This window comes from Gadus chalcogrammus, chromosome 9, assembly GCF_026213295.1.
Source record: "Gadus chalcogrammus isolate NIFS_2021 chromosome 9, NIFS_Gcha_1.0, whole genome shotgun sequence".
Lineage (NCBI taxonomy): Eukaryota > Metazoa > Chordata > Actinopteri > Gadiformes > Gadidae > Gadus > Gadus chalcogrammus.
In genome coordinates, this window is record NC_079420.1 from 5,675,490 (window position 1) to 5,702,708 (window position 27,219).

The 27,219-nt window shown below is 45.6% G+C and overlaps 2 protein-coding genes and 1 pseudogene across 2 annotated transcripts in view; 2 read left to right on the forward strand and 1 right to left on the reverse strand.

Annotated features, from left to right (window-relative positions):
• LOC130389553 (aldo-keto reductase family 1 member D1-like) lies at positions 1-5,067 on the reverse strand. Its single transcript, XM_056599384.1, has 9 exons — positions 4,940-5,067; positions 4,683-4,850; positions 4,181-4,297; positions 3,272-3,349; positions 2,841-2,963; positions 2,139-2,248; positions 1,437-1,602; positions 905-987; positions 1-706 (listed from the first exon to the last, which is right to left on the reverse strand). The coding sequence occupies exons 1-9, from the start codon at positions 5,030-5,032 to the stop codon at positions 664-666; spliced, it is 981 nt and encodes a 326-aa protein (XP_056455359.1). The 5' UTR covers positions 5,033-5,067; the 3' UTR covers positions 1-663.
• Positions 5,068-5,481: 414 nt separating this feature from the next.
• On the forward strand, positions 5,482-19,829 carry LOC130389745 (transcription intermediary factor 1-alpha-like; annotated as a pseudogene).
• Positions 19,830-22,083: 2,254 nt separating this feature from the next.
• Positions 22,084-27,219, forward strand: part of LOC130389068 (fibulin-1-like) — a 10,099-nt gene continuing 4,963 nt past the window's right edge. Inside the window, exons 1-2 of the mRNA XM_056598732.1 lie at positions 22,084-22,353; positions 25,699-25,819. Coding sequence (XP_056454707.1) covers positions 22,299-22,353; positions 25,699-25,819 — 176 coding nt within the window. The 5' untranslated portion in view covers positions 22,084-22,298. The remainder of the gene's footprint in view (positions 22,354-25,698; positions 25,820-27,219) is intronic.

Below are 27,219 nucleotides of genomic sequence, written 5' to 3' on the forward strand. Positions count from 1 at the left end.
CTGCATTCATATTTGATGCAGCACCCAAACAGTTTTAGCACATCTACATTGGATGAAATTCACACAGTATTTGCAGTGCATATCTATATTTATGCCCAACACACTATCGCCGATGTTATAATGCTAACATAACTTAGGTTTTTCAGAGTTGCCAAATAAGAACTCATGACCCCTTTACATTGCATTATAGCTGACATTATAGGGCATCTGCAAATCAGAAGTCCCTTCCCGCTTCTTTAAACCAGGTCCCAAACCAATATTTACGACAGCAATCAAGTCATGATTCTTGCATGGCTTCGTTGTATTTTAAAAGGGAAAGAAATACACAGGTATGATGAATAATATCAACTTTAATTGTTTATTGGTTACTATGACAGACAGTTATTTTGTTGTTATTATAGAATGTCTATCGTCAGTTAGAAAATTGTACAATTGGATAGAGTGTATTGAATGTGGAGGCCCCTAAAGGAATGACTGCCTCAAAGTGATTTTATTGGATGTGAGCTGGCGCCATCTAGAGTTTAATAATGGAATCTCTCTAGAGTACAACATGGCCATGAGATTCATTATAAACAGGTAGCGTTTGTAATCCCGAAGTTGAGGTGAGGTGATATGATGATGATGATGTATGATCAGATACATTGGTATCATGGAACGGATCGTCTAATACTCATCATGGAATGGATACTCGGGATGATCGGCCCACCTGTGTAAAAAATGGTTCTGTTTTTAATGGACCATGATGATGACATCATCAATGTGATAACGTTCAAATAAATAAGATGTTAGGAACACACTAGCGCAACACTGTTTAAACAAACAGCTCCGTAAAAGGACTATAAATCCAGCACACCTAGCACACATTCACTACCAAGTAGATAATAAAATACCTTCTCATACTTACATTAACAGCTGCACAAAACGAATGTTTTTATTCAGCATTTCGATAGACTTCATTTCCTCCTCAGTGAGGGAAAAATCAAATATCTGCAAAGAGAAACAGGGTGTAACTCCATTGCGATGATTCCTAATTCTGATTCCTAATATAACCTATTAATTAATTTTGCTGTTATCTAGACTGACATAGAATCAACTAACCATTTTCCTTCATTGATTTTTGTCTGAAACAATGATTGATAATGCTGTTATGGCATATCCTGCTGCATAGTCAAATTCAATAATCCAGTTCTGGGTTGTCCACTCTATCGCAAAATGAATGATTATGTGGAAATTTGAACATTAACCACTTCAATGTTCCATTTGGTAACAACATTGTCAAACAATGAATGATATGAACGAATGACTGCTCGAAATGTGTGCAAAACTTTGTCAACAATGAAAGATCGACTGCTAGAAATGCACGTAAAACATTGTAAATAATGAATGACTGCCACACATCTCCTCAGTTCATCCGACTGGACGTGCACCAAACTCACCTGGAAGTTGTGGTGGATGCGTTGTGGGCTGAAGCTCTTGGGGATCACCACCACCCCGCGCTGCACGTTGAAGCGCAGGGCCACCTGGGCGCTGCTCTTGCTGTACTTCTTTCCGATGGACACCAGCACCTCGTCTTCCAGCAGGGGCGGACATTTTAGATTCACCCTGTCGGTCAGATATTAAACAAGGCTCTACTTTAGAGGTGCGTTCCTCGTAACATGAATTCCTTTCGTTTGCCCTGCCTCCGTGTTCTCAGCGCGGGGAACTTGTTTTCGGGTCATCACAACCTTGCTTGTCCATCCGGAACAAACTCCCTGAGCACGCAACACTTTGTTGGAATAAATCAGGGCTCAAAATGTTTCTGTTCGCCACAGCTTTTTGTTCCAATGGTTGTCTGCACATTAACTATCTTGTACCATTATTTCACATTTCTCTTGTCAATGATTTATAACCTTTATAACCTTTAACCGATCGTCCTTTTGATGTTTTTATAATGTGATCCCGGCGTGTTTTAAGCACTCTGAACTGGACCTTGCATTTGACAGGGGCCAATAACCCTGCCTTTCTAAAATGTGGGGGAGGATGGCATAGCGGGTACAGGCTGTTTGACTCCTGATGTTATTCAGCTGTTTTATCCATACTGTTAGTTCACACATTCGTGGGGATTGGAGCCCTATCCCTTCCTTGCACACCAAATTTACCAAGACGGATCCCTGGAGGTTCCGATGGGGCTGTACCCCACCACCACGATGTCCTTCCGCCGGCAGTACTCTAGGAGCTTGGGCTGGGTGAAGTAGGGGTGGCATTCAATCTGAAGGGACAAAGACACCAAAAGTCACACACACGGAAAGACCCAAGACAATCATAGTCACCGCTGGGTGTCACCTTAGTATGGACTGGTTTTATTACTGTGCTGGCAAACGGTCGCTGGGCGGCTCTATGTTTTGAGCTCATGGTCTGCACACCACGACCAGGTTAAAATCCTTTTTGTCAAATAACAAGCATTTATAAACTGTTGTGTTCAATACGTTCTTTATCTTCGACTCCTCTATTAACCCTTGTGCCACCCGCTATACATATATATAGAACCCAGTGATATCTCTGTGTTATCAGCGAACAGCCTTGAAATATCCGATATTATAATCAGTAACCTTGAAATATATGATATTGTAAAGCAAGCCCTTGAAACATCCAAAATTACAGATACATCCATGATATTTCTTAACGACAACATGGATCTTACAGACAAATGTTTTCACATGCGTATGTGCCACAGTCCTCTCCCCTTTACCGTGGGGGGTAGCTACAGTGTCTTTGACATCCCTTTCGAGACGGTCTGCCTACTGACTACAACCACTAAGAAGTGGTTGCCTTCTAAGCCAGGGGTTAAAGGTCAACCTCACCTGGTTGGACACAGGCTTGTGCTTGAGGCCTGGCTTGTTGAACAGCAGTTCAAGCTGCCGGCGGTTGAAGTTGGACACGCCCAGAGACTTCACCAGACCGGCGTCTTTGCATGCCTCCATCGCCTGTTTCACAAGGGACAAGGAGCTCCATTAAACCAAAGACAAAAAATGAACCCAAACAGCAGACGGAGAAGACAGAAACCCCCTTTGTGTCTGTTGGTGCAAGGTGAAATAGGAAACATAAATAGGTCAGCTGTGACAGACCAAAGCAGACATGCAGCAACCCTTTGAGCGGCGTCATGTTATGTCATTCAAAGAGGCAATATAATTATGATGTAGATAACAAAATAAGAAGATCATTTAATGCAGTCGATAATATGAATGATTGATGATCAATTATGATCAATAATCAAGAGCAGAGAAGGGCTCACCTCCCAGGTTGCACACAGGTCGGTATGGTGGTAGATGTACTTTCCATTCTCGTCTTTGGGATAGAAGTCATTACCGGGCTGCAAGGTACAAATCAAGTGGGTTTACAAATATGAGGGCCAAATTCCACAATAACGAGGTGTACACACGAAAGGACAAATAGAACACCATAAACCTAACTCCAGTGAATATGCAAACAACCATGTAGTAATTCCATAAAGTCCAAAAAGTTCCACTTGGAGGATATTCCAATGCTATAGTACATTCGTCATTCCACCTTCTATCGACTATTCTATTTGCTGACCACCTGATGCGGTGACCTCCACAATCTACCAAAAGCCACCAAAACCTCAACTCCAGACAGAGATTTACATTTACATTCAGGGCATTTAGCAGACGCATTTATCCAAAGCTATTTACATCAGTTAATACACACATTGACACACCAACGGCAGAGACAACCATGCAAGGCGACAGCCAGCTCGTCAAGAGCAGTTAGGGTTAAGTGTCTTGCTCAGGGACACATCAACATTCAGTTAGGAGGCGCTGGGGATCGAACTAGCAACCTATCGGTTACAAGACAACTGCTCTACCTCCTGAGCTAAGCCAACCCCGAAATGGAGAGAGAGGGGGAACTCTGCCTGATCGCGGTGTATTAGGTCATGCTGTTCACGTCTCTACAACAGGGTTTAAATAGTCACCGGCTAAGGGAGGGGGAGATTTGGCCGTTCAGTTATTTTACTTTGGTTCTGGTCAGTTCTCTCTCTGTAGTTCCTACTCATGTACCTAGAATCCCGGCACAATCTGTCCAGCTGGCTCTGGCGAGTCTACCTGTCAAGCTAGGCTCTGGGAAATGATTATTTTTGCATGCATTTGTTGTTCCAGGAAGGAGGTCGCGTGGCTACACTGACCTTGAAGGCCATGGGAAGCTCAACGATGTACAGGTCCACATAGTCCAGTTTCAAGGCCTTCAAAGTGCTCTCCAAGGCTGGCCTCACCATCTCTGGGGGCTGGAATGTGGACCACAGCTGGAAGAAATCATAGGGAGAGGTTTGATGTAGACAATAATACAATCTCCTTGCCATTGGAGAAGAGCCTGGGTTAAACAAAAATTCATCAACATACCAAATGTAGAAGATTGAATTGTTTTGTATTACTTTGATATTTTACATTTATTTATGTTTTTAATATGCTACATAATAGGTTACTTCTTATACAGCCCATTATTCTACAAGGTCAACTTTTTGTATCATTTGTTTATCCATGGCTTATTGTCTGATCTTCCTTTAACTTTTGGTGCTCATTTCACGACACCATAATATTGTACATGTTCCCAAGTGCTTCAGTGATTATTTTCTATAAAACCGAATGAGTAGGAGTGTAGACTGGCCTGACCGCAGTGACTAAACGCACCTTTCCACAGTAGAAGATATCCTCCCTCTTGACCGTCCCATCAGCTATCTTCTCCCTGATAGCTTGACCCACTTCATGTTCGTTGAAGTACACCAAAGCCCCATCAAAGTGTCTATAGCCAACATCAATGGCGTTCTTGACACACTCTAGTGCGGTGCCTTTGGCTGTCTGGAAAGAAATGGCATGGTTACAAAACAGCAAAAGGTATTTTGACAATGTAGCCTGCAGGTGTGAATTATAACAACAAACAAACTTACCGATCTGGGGTCAGCATAGGTCCCCAGACCCAGCAAGGGGATTCGGTTGCCATCGCTCAGCGGGACAGTGTGGCTCTCTGCTGTCAGGTCCATGTCTGTGAGAGTATAGGCAGTAGAGCTCGGTCAGCTGCCTGGGATGTTTAAGCCCCCCCCACCCCCCCCCACACACGCTGCTTTGAAATAGCTGACTTATTGGAAGATCGGGAGGGTGAGGCTGTGCTGACTTAGCTTATCTCAAAATAAAGACCTGCTCTTGTGAAATAATTTATGAGCCCTTTTGGTTTGCGCTGTAATCTGCCGCATGATGTTGTCAAAAGGTTGACAATTAATTTTAATGTCATGATAATCCTATACATTTAAGCTTTAGAAAATTGTCTTAATCCTGTCTGAAGTGAAATCATCCTAATTATTTGTTGAGCTCAAGATGAGACATCCACAACGTCGACAGTAAACGTGCCAGCCCGTAACGAGCCTTTATTGTAGTTCTAAAAACGCGCGCTAAACGGTGGGGCGAATCCCCTCAGACCCAACCCCCCTCAGAGCGACGCGCCCGGGGTGCGCACTGCGATCCTCCGTCACACGAAGCTCCGTACCATCACGGATGTATCAGGGTCTCCACGGATCGTACAGAGATGCGATGGGCGTGAGCGCGTCGATGCATCGTGCGTCTTTAGTGTAAAACATGAATCCGTGGGTAATTTGTCGGTCTGTCGCAGTGCAAACGACGGAACTGCAGCGCTGAGTACTGAAAGCACGAATGCTGCCCGTTGCCAATAGGGAGTTTAAGGAGGTCGAGAAGCAAGACACGGATGGGGCCGTCTTCTCCACAAGGATCATTATTTATCTGATCGTTTGCTGCCCCTTTTGTGGGTCTGCCTCGTTCCTTGCAGCCCGGTGATCGTCGTTTGATTTGGGACTACGCTATGGATGAAGGAGGAGGCACGGAGAAGCTTGAGCCGGAGGAGGCTGTCGGCGGTGTGGAGAACGAGGCTGAGAGCATACCGGTGCAGGAGAAAACGAGCGCGATCGACACACTGAATCTACTGGACACGTGTCCGTCTTGCCATTTAAACTTTCAGAGCCGGGAGCCTAAACTTCTTCCGTGCCTACACTCTTTTTGTAAAAAATGTCTACCTCCACCCTCGAGGAATCTAGCTGTTGCCGAGCCACCGACCATCCAGGTGGACAATCCTGCCAACAAACCACGTGAGTGAGCCTGCTTGTTTACAAACAATTTTCTTGCAAGGACTCTGATGTGGGACCCCATGATTATTTGGAAAACGATTGATTAATGAATGAAGAAGGCAACACACGCATATAGCCGACATACACGCAGCCTTCACGATCCTAGCTAGGCTGAACCTTGCATTTATGTGTAATTGATTGATTGCATATTGAATGGATGCGTTTTCCCCGCGTTTCCTTCAGTGAACGTGATCCGCTGTCCAGTATGCAGGCAAGAATGCATGGAAGCGGACGTCATGGAGAACCTGTTTGTCAATGATGCGTTTGAAGCGCCCAGCAGCACCATGGAAAGATGTGTCCAGGTAAACTACAAATCACATGCATTCCGATAGGTGGGATTTATTTCTGTCATCATAAATCGGTATTATTGGGAAATAATAGGTCTGAAAGTGGATAACACGCTGAAGCAACTCTCAGTAATTAAAAGTTAAATGTTTAAAAAAGAAATGTTGCCTTTCAGTTAGATCTAACACAATCAGGTAGGCTTTTAGGCCTCCTGAAGATTTGCTCCCACAGCAATGTGGTTTCATTTGTGCCCTCAAAATAGGGACACACTCACAAAAAGCTTAAGGACCACTGATGTTTCCTTCTCTACCCAAGATGTTAAAAAGTACTATGAATCATTAAAACAAATAGCTGAGGCCCATCAGCGGTGTTCTGTTGACTATAAGCAGCCGTTATTGCCAAGCCATTGGTAACTAAGTATTAATCAACTTCATAAATCGCTGAGCCATTATCTTTTTTTATGTTGATTATGTGCAGCCTTTTGCTAATGAGCTTTGCTAATGAGCAATCGGCCACGAAGAAATATCACTCCACCTCATGAATAGCTGTATATTCAGCTGAATGATGTTGACTTCAAGCAGATGCTTATGGCATGTCTGTTGTCCGAGACTATACTTGACCTTGTTTGCAGTGGATAATAAACAAATAATAATCAAATTGTTCTAAGCACAATTTGATTCTCATGTATTCGGCAGCGGCATCGCGGTAAATATCGTGTACTTCCACTGTCCCCACTTTTGGCAGCATGCAAATCAACCTCTTTGCATCCAACTTTGTGCACAACCCTTAGAAAGGCAGATCTTCAAGGGTAGTGGATAACTTTCTGTTTCATGTGATAGGCTACCTATTTCCATGTCTTTAAGGAGCAGGGAGGAGTTGCTTCTTGAGCAAGGCCTTCTTGCACAGAACAGGACCAACAGGTAGACCCACAAGGCTAGTATTTGAGCGACCTAACCAGTACTATTCCCCCTCTGCAGCTGTGTATGACGTGCGAGGACAACACCGAGGCGGCGGGCTTCTGCGTGGACTGTGTGGAGTACCTGTGCGCCACGTGCGTGGAGGCCCACCAGAGAGTCAAGTTCACCAAAGACCACGCCATACGCCACAAGGTGGACGGGACCAGAGGTACTGGAGCCACGCTGCCGCGGCCATGGCAAACGGAGGAATGCATTTTCTAGATATTTAGTTGGGGCCCGCATTGACCCCTCACATCAATGTGAGAGCTCACATTTCATCTGGGAGTCAAACACCCACGACGATATGCCCTCCCCCCTCCTAACAGTCTAGACCTAATGCAAATCATTGGGTTACACTAAGCTTCACCATCTCCATATCTAAACCGAATCATTGCTTAAGACTAAACTTCACCATCTTTAACTAAACATGGAAACCTAATAGTATGCCACGTTGTTGTGCATTAATCACTAAGAGGCTTTAGAGACAATAATCGTTTAAACACATTTTATATTGTATAATGGTCAATTATGAATAGCTTCAACAATGTAGCATATATTACTGTCAATAATGTTGACCTAGTCTGAAATGTTGATATGCCTTTTTCAGAATTTACAATTAATGTGGCTATGTCCCATGAGTATCCTTTTCAGTTTTACCCTTAGTTTAATTTTAAGTAGAGTATCTCTCTTTAGTTTCTACTACGTTGCCGTACGGCCCGCTGTGTCGCCGACGTTGTCGGACGTCGTGTTCTGAATCGGCTGTGGTTCCTTCCAGAGGTGGACGGGCTGTCCGCTCCCCAGAGGCCCGTCTTCTGCGATGTCCACAAGAAGGAGCCTCTGAAGCTCTTCTGTGAGACATGTGACCTGCTCACCTGCCGGGACTGTCAGCTGCTCAAGCACAAGGACCACAGGTAACGCCCAACAGGTGGAACGCACTGCATGCTGGGTATACCGTGGGCCTTCTAGTGCCTTCTGTTGTGTTTTGATTAGTTTTGTGTTTTGGTCTGGGTTTTAAGTATATAGTCTTGAAGGGCTGAGCCCGAATATTCAAATATTAGGCTATTTCTTTGGTAAGTAGGTATTCATATCTCAATTTAAAGCCTATGCATATTTGCGCATTGCAGGTAAGAGGGTTATGTTACTTTTGTCTGAATAAGCAGGGATAACATAACAATTATATGGACGGGCACTTTAGGAACTTTCACTGTTCTCAATAAAATATACAATGGATATTCAGCAAATAGACTTGGACTCAGCCTTTTCCTCAATGTTTCCGGTGTTTGTTCAGTTATCAGTTCCTGGACGATGCCTATAGCAACCACAAGCAACACATGGAGAGCATGACGCGTCAGCTGAAAGAGAAGAAGAAAGTCATCGACGAGGTTTCCCATTCAATCAACAGCGGGTATGGATCGGACAAATGAAAACTGATAAATCTGACCATTGATCACATGTTTATTTTTTTCCCTTTTGTTTGATTGTCTGTACAGTCTGTATGTATTCCTTTCTTATTTGTAAAGCGTCTTTGAGTATTCAGAAAAGCGCTATAGAAAACTGATTATTATTATTATTATTTTGTGTCTATAACCGGGACAACAAGCACATCGCTATGGTATTAGCGTTCAGCAACTAGCATTCTCTCCTGTACCTCAAGCTGGGGTATAAGTTAATGTTCAACCCCTTTTTAATATTAGGGGTTGAATCTACGAGCGCATGATACGTAAACCATTAAGCATTAGACCCATTAAATATGTTCAAACATGTGGCAATATTTATTCACAGACTACACCAAGTGAGTAAAAACCGCCACTCTGTCCGCAATGAGATCAAGAAGTCAATCTGCGCCCTGATCGTTGAGATTAACAAGAAGGGCAAGGTGCTGGTGAATCAACTGGAGGTAAGAACACACTCCTGGTATCCATTTGTAGCCTGTTGGATCACACACTGGTCTGTGTGTCAACAAACACACTGTCCTTAACCCTTCCTGATTAGAAAAGAAAATAACAAATATTTTTTCCCCCCCCAAATGAGTAATTTGTCCTGTGAGGGTCTCGAGAATGCCGGCCAAATAATAAAACAATTATGTAAACACACAAACAGAAAACCACATAAACATTCCCTATAACAGCCCAACACAACATACATCCACCATACATACCACAGGAATACATACCAGGCCCTCAACGTCTTGGCTCTCTGACTCCTAAACAGGCCGGGTTTCTGTGTTCACCGTTAAAGGGGCGCGATCCATCAGCCTCGGTTGTGTTTCCACAGCCAATCCATCACGGGCCCCCCTAACCTCCATTCTCGCCCCCCCCACCCCCCCCCCCCCCCCCTCGCTCCCAAGGAGGTGACGAAGAGCCACGAGAGCACGCTGAAGAAACAGCAGCAGGACATCGGCTATCTCTCCCGGCACCTGGACCACGTCATTAACTTCACCAGCTGGGCCACGCAGCGAAACGGGGGCACGGCCTTCCTGTACTGCAAACGCCTGGTGAGCCCACCGAATCCCTCCACCCTACTGGAGCCCCCCCCCACCCACTGGAGCCCCCCCCCCACCCACTGAAGCCCCCCGTCCACTGCGGCCCAGGCCGCTATGACGCGTGACCTGTCGATGTGGGCGGGGCCCACATTATTGTCAGTGCACAAGTCCAAAGACAACTGGGCAAAGGCAATTGTGCAAGTACAAGGACTACAACATTTATTTGGAAATAGAAGTGCAAAAGAGCAATTAAGGTGCAGTCTGAATATGAATTTTCATATGGTGCAATGCAGCAGCAAAAGTAAAGTGACCTACTGAGGTATGAACAGCCTAAGATGGGTATAATGGATAAGACCAAGCATAGATGGACAGTACGATAAATATGAACAGTATGATAATAAATAATCAAGTGGATTAGATACAGAGTATATCAAGTAGTATAGTCCAGGGGGATGTGTATGGGTGGCATGTCCGGGGCAAATCATATATCCTTGGCATATACTGGCACTTAATGTGCGCACTTATGGTATCTTGTACATCCTTGCACTTTAAAATAGTACTTAGCATTGTGTAGTGTCTTAGTTATCATAGCTATCTTTCTTTGTATACAGGGAATGGGTTCACCCAACAATTCTTAGTGTTTGGCACTTGGTTCTATGCTATCTATCCTTACTGTACTGACAGCGATATATTGTTTCTCTCTCTTCTGACAAATGTACTTATTGTAAGGCACTTTGGATAAAGGCGTCTGCTAAATAACCTCGTTGTAAATGTCTCACGGTATCGAACAGCCAATCGCTGCAGGGTGGAAGGGTTAGGGGTAAGGGGGCTAGGGGATCTGAGGATCGGCTAGAAGGTTCTTGGGTCAAACCCAATTGTTGGCAGTCTGTCTGTAAGCATCCTTTGAGCAGGACTCCTAACCCCTACTCCTAAACGCCCAAATAAATAGAAACGTTAGATGTTTTACTCATTTGCTAAAATGACGAAAAAGTAATCGTTACATAGTAAAAACCTGTACCTCTTCGTACCAGTGCAGTATTTAGTAGACACTACTGAACAAAATATGATGGAAAAGATGTCCCCAGTGAAATAATTGATAGCTCTCCTTCTGCTGCAGATTCTGTTCCAGATTGGGAATCTGCTGCAGGCCAAATGCACTACCTCCTTCATACCGCAGAGCTCGGTACGCTTCCAGTGTCGATCCGCCTATTGGGCCTCCAACGTGGATCTGGGTGAGCACAGACAAACAGTGTTGGGAAACCCTGAAATCACATCCAGAAACGCATACAATAGAGCAGTTTAATGTGTAATATATGTAGTATGACATATAACAATGATAACGATGATATAACATGTATAACGTTTCGTAGTGCTGTAAAAATGGCACGATAATGTTTCTAATGGTAATGATAGTTGTTAGATATAGATTCGTCGTGGGGCCCACTCATCATCGGTAGTAGTTTCCGACATCCCAGCGAGCGTCCTGCTAGCATAACCGTGTTGTTGTTGTACTAACAGTACTGTCACTAATAAGTTAGCATTAGGTTAGCATTAGCTGCGCTCAGAGTGTCAGCCCTACTTGTTATTCACAGCGCGCTGCACTGCACTCCCTCGCCCTCAGGCACTTTGGTGGTGGAGAATATTCCGGGAAAGCCACTGGGGAGCTCCCGGGGCAGCCCTGCTCCACGGCTCCCCCATTCTGGCCCCGGGCCCCCGGGCTCGCCCGCCGGCACGGCCCTGGAGCCTCGCCTGGCGTCCCATCACACACTGGCTCAGCTGCAGATGCAGGTGGACAAGCTCAACCCACAGCCTCGCTGGCAGAGCCCCCCGCCCGCCGGCCCCCCCGCCGCCACCGCACTCCCAGCCGTGGTCCTGGTACCAGAGTGTTCGTCTGCCCAGGTCCTCCCCCGTGCCCCCCCAGGGGGGGCCCCCACCCCAGGGAGGTGGGCGGCCCCGGATGTCCCCCCAGCCGGCAAGCCACCGCTTCATGGGGGCCCCTGCCCACCGTGCCAGCCCCACCAACGGCTCCACTGGATACCCCACCCAGGTGTGTGTTTGCTTTGTGTGTGTGTGTGTGTGTGTGTGTGTGTGTGTGTGTGTGTGTGTGTGTGTGTGTGTGTGTGTGTGTGTGTGTGTGTGTGTGTGTGTGTGTGTGTGTGTGTGTGTGTGTGTGTGTGTGTGTGTGTGTGTGTGTGTGTTTCAGTTTTTGTGTGTTTTTATCTTTGTGTGTCTGTTTCTGTGTTTCAGTTTTTGTTTATGTGTGCGTGTGTATGTCTGTTTATGTGTGCGTGTGTGTGTGTGTGTGTGTGTGTGTTTGTGTCTCTCTGATCGTCTCCTGCTTTGATATGCATGCGGGTGCAGGCCTGCCAGTTGAGGGTTTGATTGACAGCTTCTCCTAACAAGCTCTGGCAGCAGACCTATTCGTCCCAAATGGAGCTGACAGCCTTCACATCCAGAGCAACTCATGCTCTTTTCCATCAAGAAGGATTTGAATTAGAGTCATTCTCAACACCGCGGCTAAGCTAACCCTAAAGCTAAAGCTAGCGTTTGGCTAACGCACAACACTGGGTTGCGTAAGCGGCGTCTGATATGTCTAGTGCGCTGAGATGTTTAGTCTAGCTTGCCGCGCACCCAGAACGGTTTTATAGGGAACATAAAATAAAATGGGTACATCCAATGAAAACAGACCTTTAGTCCACTTGAAACACTAAAAGGCCTAAGCGGAATATTGCCAGACGAATCACAAATGCGTACATCGCTCAGTTTATTTTTCATTTCCAAGGGCTGTTCTCAGCGAGGAGCCAAAAGCTCCGTGGACCTAACTGGATAGACTCTACAACCAATCAGAGCGACGAAACGTGCAACTTAATTGTGTTGACCGGCCTTTACACAAATAGGTAAACAGAGAAGCTGCAGACTTCCTGGAGTAAAGGCACTACAACGTTTACATTTCTTTTTGGATTTTAGTTACTTTTTTTTGTTTACTCCACTTAGATCATTAAACTCTGGACTGAAAATAAATCATGTGCTGTTTATTCAGAAAAAACGAATCTCCCCATTAACTGTTTACAAGCCAGTCTTGGCCTCCAATACGGTGGCTACGTGGACGTACGGTCCAAAGGCCAAGGCGGCGTCTATGGATATTTGTCTATGGTCAAACCCTATTCTATGTCTATAAGTTTAACGGTTGTGATTGGCCTGACCTGGGCAAGGTCATCTGGAAGTCGGTCTGGGTAGCAAGGGGTCCAGACCATCAGCCAGAGCAACGAGAACATGGGCTTGCAGATTTGTGTGGTTCCCAGGCTACAAACACTAGCATTGTAGCCTGGCACTAACATCCCTTCACATTTATTTCTGTTTTCACTGAACCCAGCTGGCCTATTTATGTTTGTGCATTATAGACATAAGTTATCTCAGAGGTGGTCCAAATAACTGTGTTTATTAAGGGGAAGTTAGCATACATAAGCAGCTTATGTATGCTGATGACCATATATTGTGAGCAAGAGAAATGTTTTCGTTTACATTTTATTTATGTTTTTTCGTACCTCTTCCACTGAACTTGCAGGTGCAAGGTTTTGAACAAGACCAAAACAGGAAACCCTTCAAAAGCAGAGGTGTCAAGCACACCCTGTCTGCAATTCGAGTGTGCTGTTTACAATTCTTTGGAGGTTGCCCTGCTCTGGTTAAGGAGTTCTGGAGTGGTGAACCATGTGACCAGAGTCACCGTGACATCTCACTGATTGATTGGTTGGTCTCTCTCTCTCTCTCTCTCTCGCTCTCGCTCTCTCTCTCTCTCTCTCTCTCTCTCTCTCTCTCTCTCTCTCTCTCTCTCTCTCTCTCTATAGCCTCCAAGGGGGATGGTGAGCAGCTCAACCTTCCAGACCAAAGCCACAGACGTGTTCTCCTCTTCACCTTTTTATACCCAGCCTGCATCACTGCCCACCAATGTATCTCCTCTCTCCAGACAGCTGGCAAGTGTCTCCGATCCTTATCCGGAAATTAAATGATCGATGAAACAAAATACCCAGAGATTGCCTTGGAGTGCAATGAAACATTAATGGCGTAAACACCAATATATTGCTGCATAATCACCAGTATATTACTGCAACCTAAAATTGCCGGTCATGCAGCGATTCTTCAGGGTGATTATTGCAATGATCTGCTCAGAATAAATCTGCTTATATTGCCTTATAATTGGTACTTATCTTTGGGTTTAGCAACCAATAGCACAGAAAATGTGCAATTACACAGAGATTTATTTCGTTGAATAATTTTTGTTGCCAAGAGGCTCACTGGACTTATTTCACACTAATGATCGTATTTAATGGAATTGTTATCGTAATGTCCAAAATGTTCATGAATCTTTGCATCATCGTTTTATTAAAGATAGTTTTGGAATGAAGTAGACTCATGGTGACTCTTTACGTCCTATCCAGATGGACCCCACGTATCTGAACAAGAGAGATGATCCGGTCCAGATGCTCAGATCAAAATACCCACAGGGTCTGCCCCCCTCCCAGGCTGTCCCAAATGGTATGATGGCAGTATTATTTCATGTTTGTTCCGGAAACTACTTTCCCTCTATTTATGTCTACCTTACATTAGTACATAATGTGCTGCTGTAACATTGTATTTCAATCCAATGAATAAAGTGCATCTCTTCATTACTTATCATTAATTAATGATTTTTAGCATATCCTAGTTTATTATGTCATGTTTTATGCAAAATGTGTTTAATTAATCTTGGCTTGAGCTTATTTTATCTCATTAAATATATATTCTATCTCTCAGTAAATGGACAAAGGAATTCCCAAGGGTACCTGGCCGTATCCCACGACGATAAATCAGGGTAGGTTAAAAATACACACGCCATGGTTATGTACGACAGTACTCCCACTCTACTACCACTGCAGAAATGTATTGATGTATCCCGATGCAATCAATTCCCATTTCAAAGCAGTGATTTAAGTGTTAAAACATACCTTACCAGGGGTTAGGATTCAAATTCTCTTTCAAGGGCCCCCATCTTTAAAATGTTCTCACTCATGTCAATGGGTAATACACTTATCCTAAAAGGCATCCAAAGGGCATATTCAAATGATGTTCTATATACGTCCCACTGCATGCTATTGTGAGTTCTCTGGAAGCTGACTGGCTGTTTGTCTCGATGCCCCAGGCTGGTGACCTGGAGGTCTTCAGAGGTTCAGCCGGCTGAGGGACCAGAGGCCTGGGCCTCCAAGAGGAGACGGAGGCTCTCTCCAGGACCACTCCTCTCCATCAAGGACGAGCCAGAGGACCACGGCAGCTTCGTAAGGGACACAACGTGGTTTAGCGGCTCGGGGGATCTTGGTTCGATTCCCAGTGTTGACAGTTCGGCCATAGGTGTGCTCGAGCCAGAACCTCCAACTGCTCCTTCAGGACCTGTGTCTGAATTCATGAGGAGTCACTTTAGATGGAAGAATCTGCTCCATGACTAAATACTATTTAAGAAATCAGCCTTGAGAGGCAGCGGTTTACAGTGATTCTTAGGCAGCTAGAGGGCGTTCTTAGACATGACCCAGACAGAGCCCCTAAAACGCTTACTCTACCCGAGTAAGATTTCCAAACATAAACAAACAGCAGCGTAAAATACGATCATTTATGGAAAACAAATCATCATTCTTCCACCAAGCAATAAAGTTCCTCAAGACGGCAAACTGTTTTGCCAAGCAACACAGGCTAGCATAGTTTGAGATTGTTTTATAAAGGCTCGAGCCAATCCGAATCGAGGACCAAAAGTATTCGGTTTCATTATATTAAACAACAAACATGCTATGAACTGTTCTTCTCTATTGCAACCCTACAGGGACATTATTGCAGAGTACCTTGTAATAATAATACCTTGAGGACAAGATCTCATGACTTGAGTTGACGTATTTCTTTCAAAGGAATTGACGACTCTGTGTGGAAATAGCCCATCATAGTTGATAGCCAAGTAGAGTTTAGCAGCAACTACATAGTCCGCAATTATCTTAATATGCAAAATAAATTAAACAAGCAACGGATGTACACTAGCCTCTTTTAGGCTAACTATTCCTCACTTGTAGTTTGACTGTTGATTAGTGTGCAATGTCCCTGAAATAAACCAATAAACCAATAAATAGTCATATCCACAGTGACACATTTTAGTTGATTAAGATGCTAAAAGGTTTTTTGATGCAAGTGTGTACATCAAGTTATAAAGAAACAAAAAAAAGCCTGAGGATATTTGTTTAAGCCTATTGTCATGTTGTAGCAATAATACTTCTATTAAAGTACTTCCTACCCTTTGTCCCATCACCTCATCCGCAGTTCGCTGTTCATCTCCAGTCCACCAAGCAGCAGTTGCACCCGACCCAAAGAACCAGCCTACCCGACAGTACAGCCGACCGCACCCAGGCCAGCGTGGGGGCCGCTGGGCCGTGGGGCTCCACCACCCCTCCTGGGAGCACCGGCCGGAGCCACCGGCCCCTAGCCCTGAGGAGCCCGGAGTGGGGGGGGGAGACGCGAGGCGACTGGCGCCGGGCGTCTCCCAGTGAACACTGGTGCGCCGTGTGTCGCGGCGGCGGGGAGCTGCTCTGCTGCGATAAGTGTCCCAAAGTGTTCCACCTCGCCTGCCACGTTCCGTCGCTGCCTCGCTCGCCCAGGCAAGCCACCGCTACGCTTTTATTTTGAAAAGTCGACTTTTTTGGGTGGAATGCCTTGATCTCTTTAATGGCTTATTTATAGTATACTTATGGTAACCTATGCTTAATTAATTGCTTTAATTTTCATTTTGCTGTCATACAGCTTTAACAAAGTTTTTAGCGATTTTATCAAATATTTGGGCTAGGGTTTAGGGCCGTTCAGCCAAAGGTTCTGGGTTTGAGTCACACTGTTCAAAGTCTACCTGGAGTCTTCCTTGAGCTATGCCCTTACCCCTACCTGCTCATAAATGTGACTCCAAATTAATTCACAATCATTATTCTAACAAAGATAGCATAATAAGTGTGTATCTGTTAAATTCCTCCATGGTAAAGCTGCAATATTGTTGGGGTAGTTCAAATTTAAACTTTCCATGTTATTGTTGCTCTCGTGTCCAGTGGGTCGTGGTTGTGTTCGCTGTGCCGGGAGCTGACTGGTCCAGAGTCTGACCGCGATAACAAACCTGAGGCCAGAACGGTGAAAGAGGAGCCAGACTGCCCAGAAGGCTTCCCCCCTCTGGACAAACGGGTCCGTAGTAGTACTCATTCCTAATCAGTACAATCAATACCCGTCATGCAAGGAGGTGCCCTGGATTGTTGTTGTTATAGGGGAGAGCGTGTATTGAATTTCACCGGTTCAGGTGAAATACTATCGTAGTAAAACAAATCCTCGCACGAACGGAAGGCTTTGAATGACGCTTCGTTCTTGTGTTTTTTTTCCGCATCTTTTGTTTGTCTGAACAGAAATGCGAAAGGCTGTTGCTGCTGCTGTTCTGCAGCGATTTGAGCGTGGACTTTCATCGACCCCTCGACCCGGCGGTGAGCCCACCAAGCCGGGACGCAAATTGGCAGCGTTCCCCAGGATGAACGTCACAAACATTTAATTCTGATCCCAGTGTGGTGGCGGTTGCGCTGGACCCTTGTTTCTCTGTAAACACTGAGACACTAAGGAGGAAACATGACTTCAGCTTCTATTACTAGCCATACAGGATGTGGTGACAGCTAAAATCAGAATCAGTGTTGTATCGCCAAGTAAGCTTCACATATGAGGAATTCACTGTGGTGAAATGGTGCAGAATAACAAGATGCAAAAATATCCCAAGATTGTACTTGATATTATGTAAAAACGTATTTCAGATACAGTGTATATACACAATATAAATCTAAATACTGAATTTACAAACAAAACACTACAAAACATTTAGGACAAAGAGGTGACTGTATGCGGCGCAATCTTGATCAATGTTTATCACACAATTGCCCATCCTTCAACAGTCATTGATTCGGTTGAATTCACCTTTTGAATGCTAATAACAGCTTTGGCTTGTTGAGCACGTCAGTTGGTTCACATGCCATATCTATGGAACGTGATTGTTTGAGAGTGGGGCGTTTGCATGGCTCTGAAAACTGTAAACTTGAGTTAACGTGATTTTTTTTTTTTTTTACGCAAACAGTCACCTAAACTCCCCGCTGATGCATTTACAATTGCTAAATAAATATTTGTAGCTGGCACTCATTTGCAATACCTGTCCCTAAAACGAATATATCTTCTTAAATCGTTAGGCATTAGCTGACAAGCAGGGGAACCCGAAGAGGCCCATGGATCTGTCCACGGTTAAACGGAGGCTGACTGCCGACCCCGGTCCAGCCTACCAAGGCCCTGAGGAGGTCATAGCAGACGTCCGTCTCATCTTCAGGGACTGGGAGGCCTACAGCCAGGTCTGCTACGTCTCAAGATCACTTCGCTTACCACGCACGCACGCACGCACGCACGCACGCACGCACGCAGGCACGCACATACCCACACACACGCACATACCCACACACACTCACTCACTCACTCACTCACTCACTCACTCACTCACTCACTCACTCACTCACTCACTCACTCACTCACTCACTCACTCACTCCTACTCACTCACTCACACATACACATACTCACTCACTCACACATACACATTTGCACACTCACTCACTCACACATACCTACTCACTCACACATACCTACTCACTCACTCACTCACACATACCTACTCACTCACTCACACGTATGCACGCACACACATGTGAAAGTCAAGCCGTTGAATTTAAACTTGCATTGGATAAAAGCTGTTGTTAAACGACCTGGTAATCTGTGTTTGCCTCTACTCAGTCCTTGATGATGGTGTTCTGTGTGATTCGCCTCACTTTGTTGTGACTGTAGGCCAGCTCTGCGGTTGCAACGGCGAGTAGGAGACTGGAAAGGTTCTTTGAAGAGCAGCTGAAGATCCTCTACCCCGATAGGCTGTTCCCAGAGATCAAAAGAGAGCCAGAGCAGTTTTCCTGCCTCGGCCCCTCTCCGCCCCGAGCCACAACCATTGGTAACCCACAGTCTCCGTGACGCCAGCTCACGGACTACGATACCCAGCATGCACTGGGCTCTCCCATTGGACCACATGGAACAGGATGAACGCACGGACAGTCTTTGTTCGCTGCAATGTTCACCCTATGCACTTTCACGTCAGCAGATTATGATGATATTCATTGGGGTTGTAAGCATTATTTGGCCATTTGGACTGAAAAAAAAGATGATTCATTAGTAGTTTAAGAGAGCAATAATATTTGTTATTCAAATGTTTCCAAATGAACTGTGATCAATTCGGTTATCCTGGTACAGTTGTGTATGTTGTTACAACTGCGCAACTTTGTTTCAGACCTCCTCCGTAAGATCCATTGTTTCTTACCTCCCTGCTGTTACTGAAACATTACTTCTAGCATGAAGGAAACAACTGGATTGAGATCTGGTGTAGCATTCATCCACCTCTTGTGTCTTTAAACATTTTTGGACAGTTATTCATATTATTTTCATGAATAGCAGCATGAACGGATAACTCGGAATATATATTAACTATGTTTTACAGCGAGTGGACTTTTTATAAGCGCAAAGTGTTGCTCCCACTTTTTTCGTTGTTGTGCTATTTACATTGCTTACAGTAAATCCAAACATTTTTTAATAACTGTACAAGACACCGAAAGCTTAGACGGTTCAGATTTGCAGGGTTTGTACAATGTATATGAATGTAATTATCTCTATGTATTTGTTTACATATATGTACTTGTGTATTTATTGAGATTTTAATGTGCGGAAACAAAACATCTCTTATGAAGTCTATTTCCAAAAATAGTTTTCAAAACAGGAGCAAATATGATCCATATCCTCCTTTTTTGTTGGATCCATTAAAAACACACATCTTTGTTCACACGTCATGTGTTTACGTTTTTTAGAACGATGAAGAAAAACTAAGCTAGGTTGAGCTTTACACTAAACCATCAGCGGAACACAGCTGTTATGGCTATTTCGTTTAAACACAGCTTTTGTGTACTGTGTTTTCCCTCAGTGCTGGTAAATGACGCCAGTGAGAGCTCCACAGGGGCTCGCTCCCCCTTGAACCCCTGCTTAGAAACAGTCTCCATTGACACAGACACGGCAAGACAGACTTTACCGGACTTCAAAAGAACTCGAGCCCCCCAACCCCTACCCCCCCCCCCCCCCCACACACACACACACACACACACCGCCTCCTCAAGAAGATTAACGCTTTTAAAAAGTGACCACAAGCTGTTCTATCTTGTTAAAATGAAGCTTTTGGCTTCCTGGTTTGAGGGTTTGTTATTAAAGTGAGGGACAACAGTAACCTGTCATGATTATTAGCGTACACTCAAAGGGCCCTTGCGTTATGGAGGCAACAAAGTACAAGGTGCACTGTAGACTAAGTACAAACGAGGGGGAGGTGCCGGTGGTGATTCAGACCTTGCCCCGGCGGTCCTGAGTCTAACCTGCGCTTATAAGCTGACTTTAAGATGTATATTAACAAACTTTTTACCATTTTCCTGCAAGATACTCGTATGGTGTGTAGAAGATACATCCCTTCATGGTCATTCTAGTTTTTTAGACCCGTTAACTGCCGGCTGGTAGGGCCGGCAGTTAAGGGCTACTTTCTCTCGTTGTAGCTCTTTCTCTGGCGTTGATACATCCAGAGTCCTGGCTATCATCAGCGCCACAAAAGGACAGTGCTAGCCGTATACCTCCAGAGTCAGCAGGCCACCCTTACACCGGTGGGGTGCTACTGATAAGATAAGCTGACCCCCGGGTTCCCAGAAAGCCTGCGTCCTCCTTTGAAACCACGTACTACATCTCTTGAGTAAATCGCTTCTGCAGAGACGCACCGACGTCTCAAGCGTTTTGTTTAATTTGATGCATTAGAAAAGGTATTAGACCCTAAAGGTCAACAGGGTGAATGGCCTGACGTTGGACTTTGATCTGCGTGACGTGTCCTGTGTTTGACTGGCCGCATGGTCTAACAAGGTGCCATGGTGCCTCCTGATGGTTCTGCTGAGATGTTGCTAGTCTGGATGTGTGCTGCGGAAGACATGTGGTTCTGATCAGGAAGTCTCTTAACCCCTCTGCCTCACCCTGCCCACGGCCAACGCTGACTGATTGACTTCACCGGAAGACCGTCGACATTTTGTACCGTAAAGATGTTACAAAATGTTTATAGCAGCAATTATTTATATTTCTCCTTGCCAATATTGGTTGTTTCTCTCTGTGTGTCTGATGCCTGTGTGTGTGTGTGTGTGTGTGTGTGTGTGTGTGTGTGTGTGTGTGTGTGTGTGTGTGTGTGTGTGTGTGTGTGTGTGTGTGTGTGTGTGTGTGTGTGTGAGAGAGAGAGAGAGAGAGAGAGAGAGAGAGAGAGAGAGAGAGAGAGAGAGAGAGAGAGAGAGAGAGAGAGAGAGAGAGAGAGAGAGAGAGAGAGAGAGAGAGAGAGAGAGAGAGAGAGAGAGAGAGAGAGAGAGAGAGAGAGAGAGAGAGAGAGAGAGAGAGAGAGAGAGAGGGAGGGAGGGAGGGAGGGAGGGAGGGAGGGAGGGTGGGTGGGTGGGTGGGTGGGTGTGTGTGTGTGTGTGTGTGTGTGTGTGTGTGTGTGTGTGTGTGTGTGTGTGTGTGTGTGTGTGTGTGTGTGTGTGTGTGGGTGGGTGGGTGGGTGTGTGTGTGCTTAAGTAAGAGAGAGAAAGAGATTGTGTATGTGTGTGCCGGCGTGCGTGTGTGTGTGTCAACCCCCCAACCGCTACATAGTAAATGGTGTGCTGGCTGACAATTAAACTTCAAACTCTGCTCTAACAACTGAAAATCACACACCTTGAAACAAAAAACACTTTTCGTTCGTATTAAGCACAAACCTTTAGTACAAATCATGTGTAGCAACAACGATATACACATCCTTGCATTGAATGGAATAGCTTTATAACGCTTAATATTCAAACTATACATCGTTTTTGATAATATTCAGACTATGGATAATAAAACGCTGCAAGCTTTAAGTTATACATGTTGACCATAACTTCAAGCACGATTGTTTCCAACAGTCAACTGCGTCAAAAACGTGTGTAAATGTTCTCGGCGCAATCCAAAGTTTTTGCAGTTGACACTTCACCTCACCAAACTAACAGGCTGTGGTCGCAGCCCGCCCCTCACTGCGCGGTAATTACACACCATCCTTCCTCAAATCACGCCGAGACTGAGGCTAAACCCCTGCACTTCATTTTCTATCTGTTTCCCCCAGAGCCTGTACTGAAAATACTCCCAGACAGCTGCAGAACACCGGCCGTATTTGTGGACTTAGTTGTGTTTGTTTGGAGTTCGTTGTGCAGCTCAATGGGTCTGTGGATTCTGCTCCTCTGCTCTGTAGTCGGAGTTCTCCGTGCGCAAGGTAAGGCACCTTTCTTCCAGGGAAACAATTTTTTAATTGCGTTAATAAGTGTAGTCCATTTTAATTGTTTTGCATGATGTGTGTATGCTGTTCGTTTGGCGAAAATGGTCCAAAATATAGAGGGTTAGTTTATTGGAGTAGGCTACTAATAAAAAGCAACGGACATGTTGCGTGCGCTCTAACGCATGTGCGTCTCCCCACGTGCCATTGAAAGACAGCTTGAAACAGGGATCAATTATACATGGGATATATAGCTGCTATGGAAAATGTGTTACGCATTGCTTGAATTGGTCTGCTGTTGCGTTGAGTCAAAGGTCACGCTAAGATGCTCGTGTGTGGCTCACATCCTCGTCCAGCTTCAAACATATGGAACGGCAAAGAGCACTCTATATTCCCAACAAAGGTCGCAAAGGTGGGCTATACCCCCCATATCTAAATGCTCGTCCATCGTCACACATGTGGGTCCATTTTCAAAGATAGTTAGTTGAAGTGGTTGGAGGAGGGGGGAGGGATTGGGGGGGGGGGTCTTTTCCTGGCAGCTGTAGAAGTGTCGTCAGCAGTGACGATCAACATGACCTGAAGCCGGCCAGCTGCTTAGGTGATTATACTTTACTCCTCTTGATGATAGACTCGTAGGACAACACCTCTTCCATTTATCTTCCTTACTTAAACAAACACTGTCTGGTTTATAGTTTATATAAACTTGCCGCGGCTTAACCAATGACAACTGGCTCAGAGAATAATCATTGGGGTTCATTGCCTTGAGTGTGTTGAAAGAAGCAAAACAGAAATACAAAATAATAATAGGCTATAATTCCCCTGTTACTCTGTGTAGGTGTAATCTAGGATCCAGCCGTCCCACTACATTACATCTACAGTCTGATTTCTAGTCAGGCTTCTCTTCCTTTAGACCTGTTTAGACTGATGTGCCTAGACACAGGAAGAGCTCGGAACTACTCCGCCAAAGTTTAATGTCCGTGACAACCACCACCGCCACCCGAGATGAAATCAGGGCTCCTCAGGCAGACCATGGATCAGGCAGACCGCTTGACTCCATCTCTGGCCCCTTCCCTGTGTACGTCTCTCCACCTCATGAGGGAACCAGCATCGGTAGATTGGGTGTGCTTCTCTGCTTCTTTCAGGCTTCGATTGTAGAGGGAAAGGCTTGGAAATGTCACAAAGACTCTTTGCGTGGGCTAGATTGAGTTAGTAGTGAGAATTATATGGAAAGACACATAGTCTAGCAGGCGTGACCCACCTGTATGCTCTTAAACAATGGAGAGGGAAGAGGAAAATACAGCTCTGACCCGGGGGGCAAAATCTATCCAGAGGTTCTTTAATTTGTGGGTTCTGGTAGACCCAGGTTTACTTTCCACTACAACTGGCAGTGCAACGTAAGTTGCTGGGAATGCAGAAAAAATAAGGAAAAACTGAACAACAGAGGTAGAGTGTGTGTGTGAGAGAGAGAGAGAGAGAGAGAGAGAGAGAGAGAGAGAGAGAGAGAGAGAGAGAGAGAGAGAGAGAGAGAGAGAGAGAGAGAGAGAGAGAGAGAGAGAGAGAGAGAGAGAGAGAGAGAGAGGGGGAGAGGGGGAGAGGGGGAGAGAGGGAGAGAGAGGGAGAGAGGGAGAGAGAGATAAGAAACATGAAGCAACCGGCCAGCACCAACAAACTCAAAAGGTGCAGGCCAGAAGTGACATCTTGTTAAAGTGCCCCCTCATTTCACACTGCTGCTTGGCGGTTTATTGGCGGGGCTTGGGTGGAATGTGCCAGCTCTCACTTCTCCAGGTCTGGCCCGGCCACAGCAGGCTGTCCAAGGTGTCTCACCCCATGTTGTTCTCATAAAAACAAGGCTGTGTGTTTGCATCCACTCCCCCCGTTAACAATATCCGTGTTGCGCATATGAATGCAGCAGCTAGAGACAACAGATAGTGATCTGACATGGTTTAATATGCAATACTGATTACTTTTTAATTTAATGAAACGCTGAAACGCTTTCGAACGTCAACATCGATAAAGCTGTCTGAAAGTTCGTAGAAATATATATCCCGTTATCCCAACGCGAAGGTCAATCATTTCCATGAACACAGTGGTTACTTATGATGCACGTCCTTGTTGGGTTTTGATTAAAACAGAGGGGGAGGTTCCAGCCCCAAGGGCTCTTAAGAGTCCGGACGACAGCCTGTACAGACACTTGTCCTCCCTGCTCATCAAACTGAGTAGGCCGGGTCGCGGCCGCGCTTGCCAAACCTTCCATTGGCAGATGTTCCGTCTCAAGCACAAATATCACGTCTCTGCTTGGATTTGTAGATGGCCCCACAAATCCAGAGTACATATTTATATATATATAAATATACATAACTTCCAGTCATCCACATACTATTTAGTATCATATTGCGATGGATCAACAAATTAAATGGATTCACAGTGAGTTTATTTTCTCATTTGGGGGTTTGGACATCTTGCTTAGACGGACCGTTTTGGCCCCGCTAGGCGGTTGATGGGGGCCCGGGTGCGAGAGAGGGTCCAAGTCCACGATCTGCCAAAGCTATTTCACGTTTGGCGGATCCCACGAACCGCAGCCTAATGAATGTACGCGGTGGTATGACTGTGATGGCTGATTGTTTACAGAGTCGAGGCATTCCTCCCGGTAATCCTGATGAATAACCAGCGGGGGGAAAACTCTGGTCCCGCTCCAGCCCAACCGGGTCCCTTGATTTCCGACCAGAAACACATCATTTGCTCGTTACTTTTAGAAGAAAAATAAAAAGTAGAAAAAATTGACGTTTCTCAAAGCTTTTTGGAGTTGCCTTGAGCTTGGGATTTAGTTGCAGGGTTTTTGATCATCCGAATAGCGTATAACTGTCGTTTGGCCTTGTGGCGATATCAATCTTGGTGGAAGGATCTCGGCAGTGTGTGCACGTTGATCAATGTGTCTCAGCCAGTACCCATAGGGTACATTCATCAATCTATCGGTTGCCCAATGTTGTATCTGGTTAAAAGTGGTCTCGAACCCCGTATTATTTGATATTTTATGAACAGATGAAAGCTTTAATAACCTCATCGAAGGAGCCTGCCACGAATGCTCCAGGCACAGCACATCATGTTGTTTGTTTCTATGTGGGTTGTTGGGATGTGAGGTGAGGGACAGGGGCCCACCTGGGCTCTGCGCACGCACACACACACACACACACACACACACACACACACACACACACACACACACACACACACACACACACACACACACACACACACACACACACACACACACACGTGCTCGCGCACGCACGCACACACAAACACACCCACACGCACAGTGATGAAGTGTACCCTGGTTGTGTTCAGATGTTTCCGTAGGAAAGGAGCAGATCTCTATCGAGGAGTGTTGCAGCGATGGTCACCAACGGGGGTCCGCCAACCAGGACTGCACTGCCCTCCCGCTCATCTCAGAGTCCACCACATGCAGGTAAACGCGGGCATTGGGACGTCCTTGCTGTTCAAACCTCATAGGCCAGAGTAGGCTGCATCAACAATGAATTAACATTAGTTAATGGAGTACTAAGCATTAACTAACCCCTAACAGTTAGGTAACAACTTATGTTATTAGGATATAATATTTTACGGCAATGCGTATTATATTTACAATATTGCCCAACGATGTTATCCAATAACAATACTGAAGGTAAGGCCGGCCCTGAGATTCCCTCACATTTCCCACAGCCTTCAATTGGAGTGTGCTGCACCAGCCACACCTTCTGAGCCCCGTCAGGGATGGGGGACTCTAGCCTGCCCCACGCAAGGCTGGCTGGCTAGCAGTGACTATCTCCCTGGTCTATCTCTCAATGAGAAATGGCTTTACCTTCCAGTAAACCCCATCCGGCCCCCGGGCACATAAGTCCTTCACAGCACGCGATGCAAGTGGGAGCCTTTAATGGTGATGGGATAATAACAGCTAGGACAGTAACACTAGGAAGTGTGCCCCGCCACAGCCCCGCAGCACCACAGTGAAGAGTCCTGGACGCCAGGGCTATTGCTCCATCTGCTGCGGAGGCCCGCATGGCAAACACATTTACCCTTGGCCACCTAAGTGCTCCAAAATTTGTCAAAATTATAGTGTGAGGCGAAAAGGAGGAAGAGTAGCATGGGAAGAGTGTAGGTGGGCGGGTGGGTGTGTGCGTGTGTGTGTGTAGAGGTGATGGGGCTGGGTATGTGTGTGTGTGTGTGTGTGTGTGAGTGATGGACGGGGCTATTTCCAAATCCAGGGAAATGCCTTAGAGGACAAACATGACAGAAGGGAGAGAGAGAAAGAGAGAGAGAGAAAGGGAGAGGAGGAGAGAGAGGGGTGTGTGGCTTGGAGACAGAGAGGCAATAACTGGAACCCTGAAGGATTGCCTCAGACATCAACCCATAAAAAAAACTGAAAAGAAAGAACCAGGAAGACGAAAACAGAATGAAGTGTTCCCTTAAAAGGGAGTGCATGGGTGGTGGGCAACCCGATATCTACTTAATTTGAAGAGAGACGTGTGCGGTTAGGGTGAATGCAGAGGCTTGTTGGAACGCGTCGAGAGATGCTGAGCGAGAAACGGCGACAGAGAGTGATCGAGAGGGAGACAGGGGGAGAGAGTGGAGGTTAGTGGTTAGGAGCCGTAGGTGAAGCCAAACGCTAAGAGATAAACAACAAATCTGGCAGGCAGCAGAACTTGACTCGTTGCAGAGCTGTAATGGCTCTACAGAAAGAGAAGGAAGGCCAGCACAGGGGCCGAAGTAGGGGACTGAAATAATGATGTAACACAGGTGATTGGAATCAGTGATCAACACGCCAGGAACACATTAAGGCCCAATCCCATTCCTACCCCTTACCCCTTC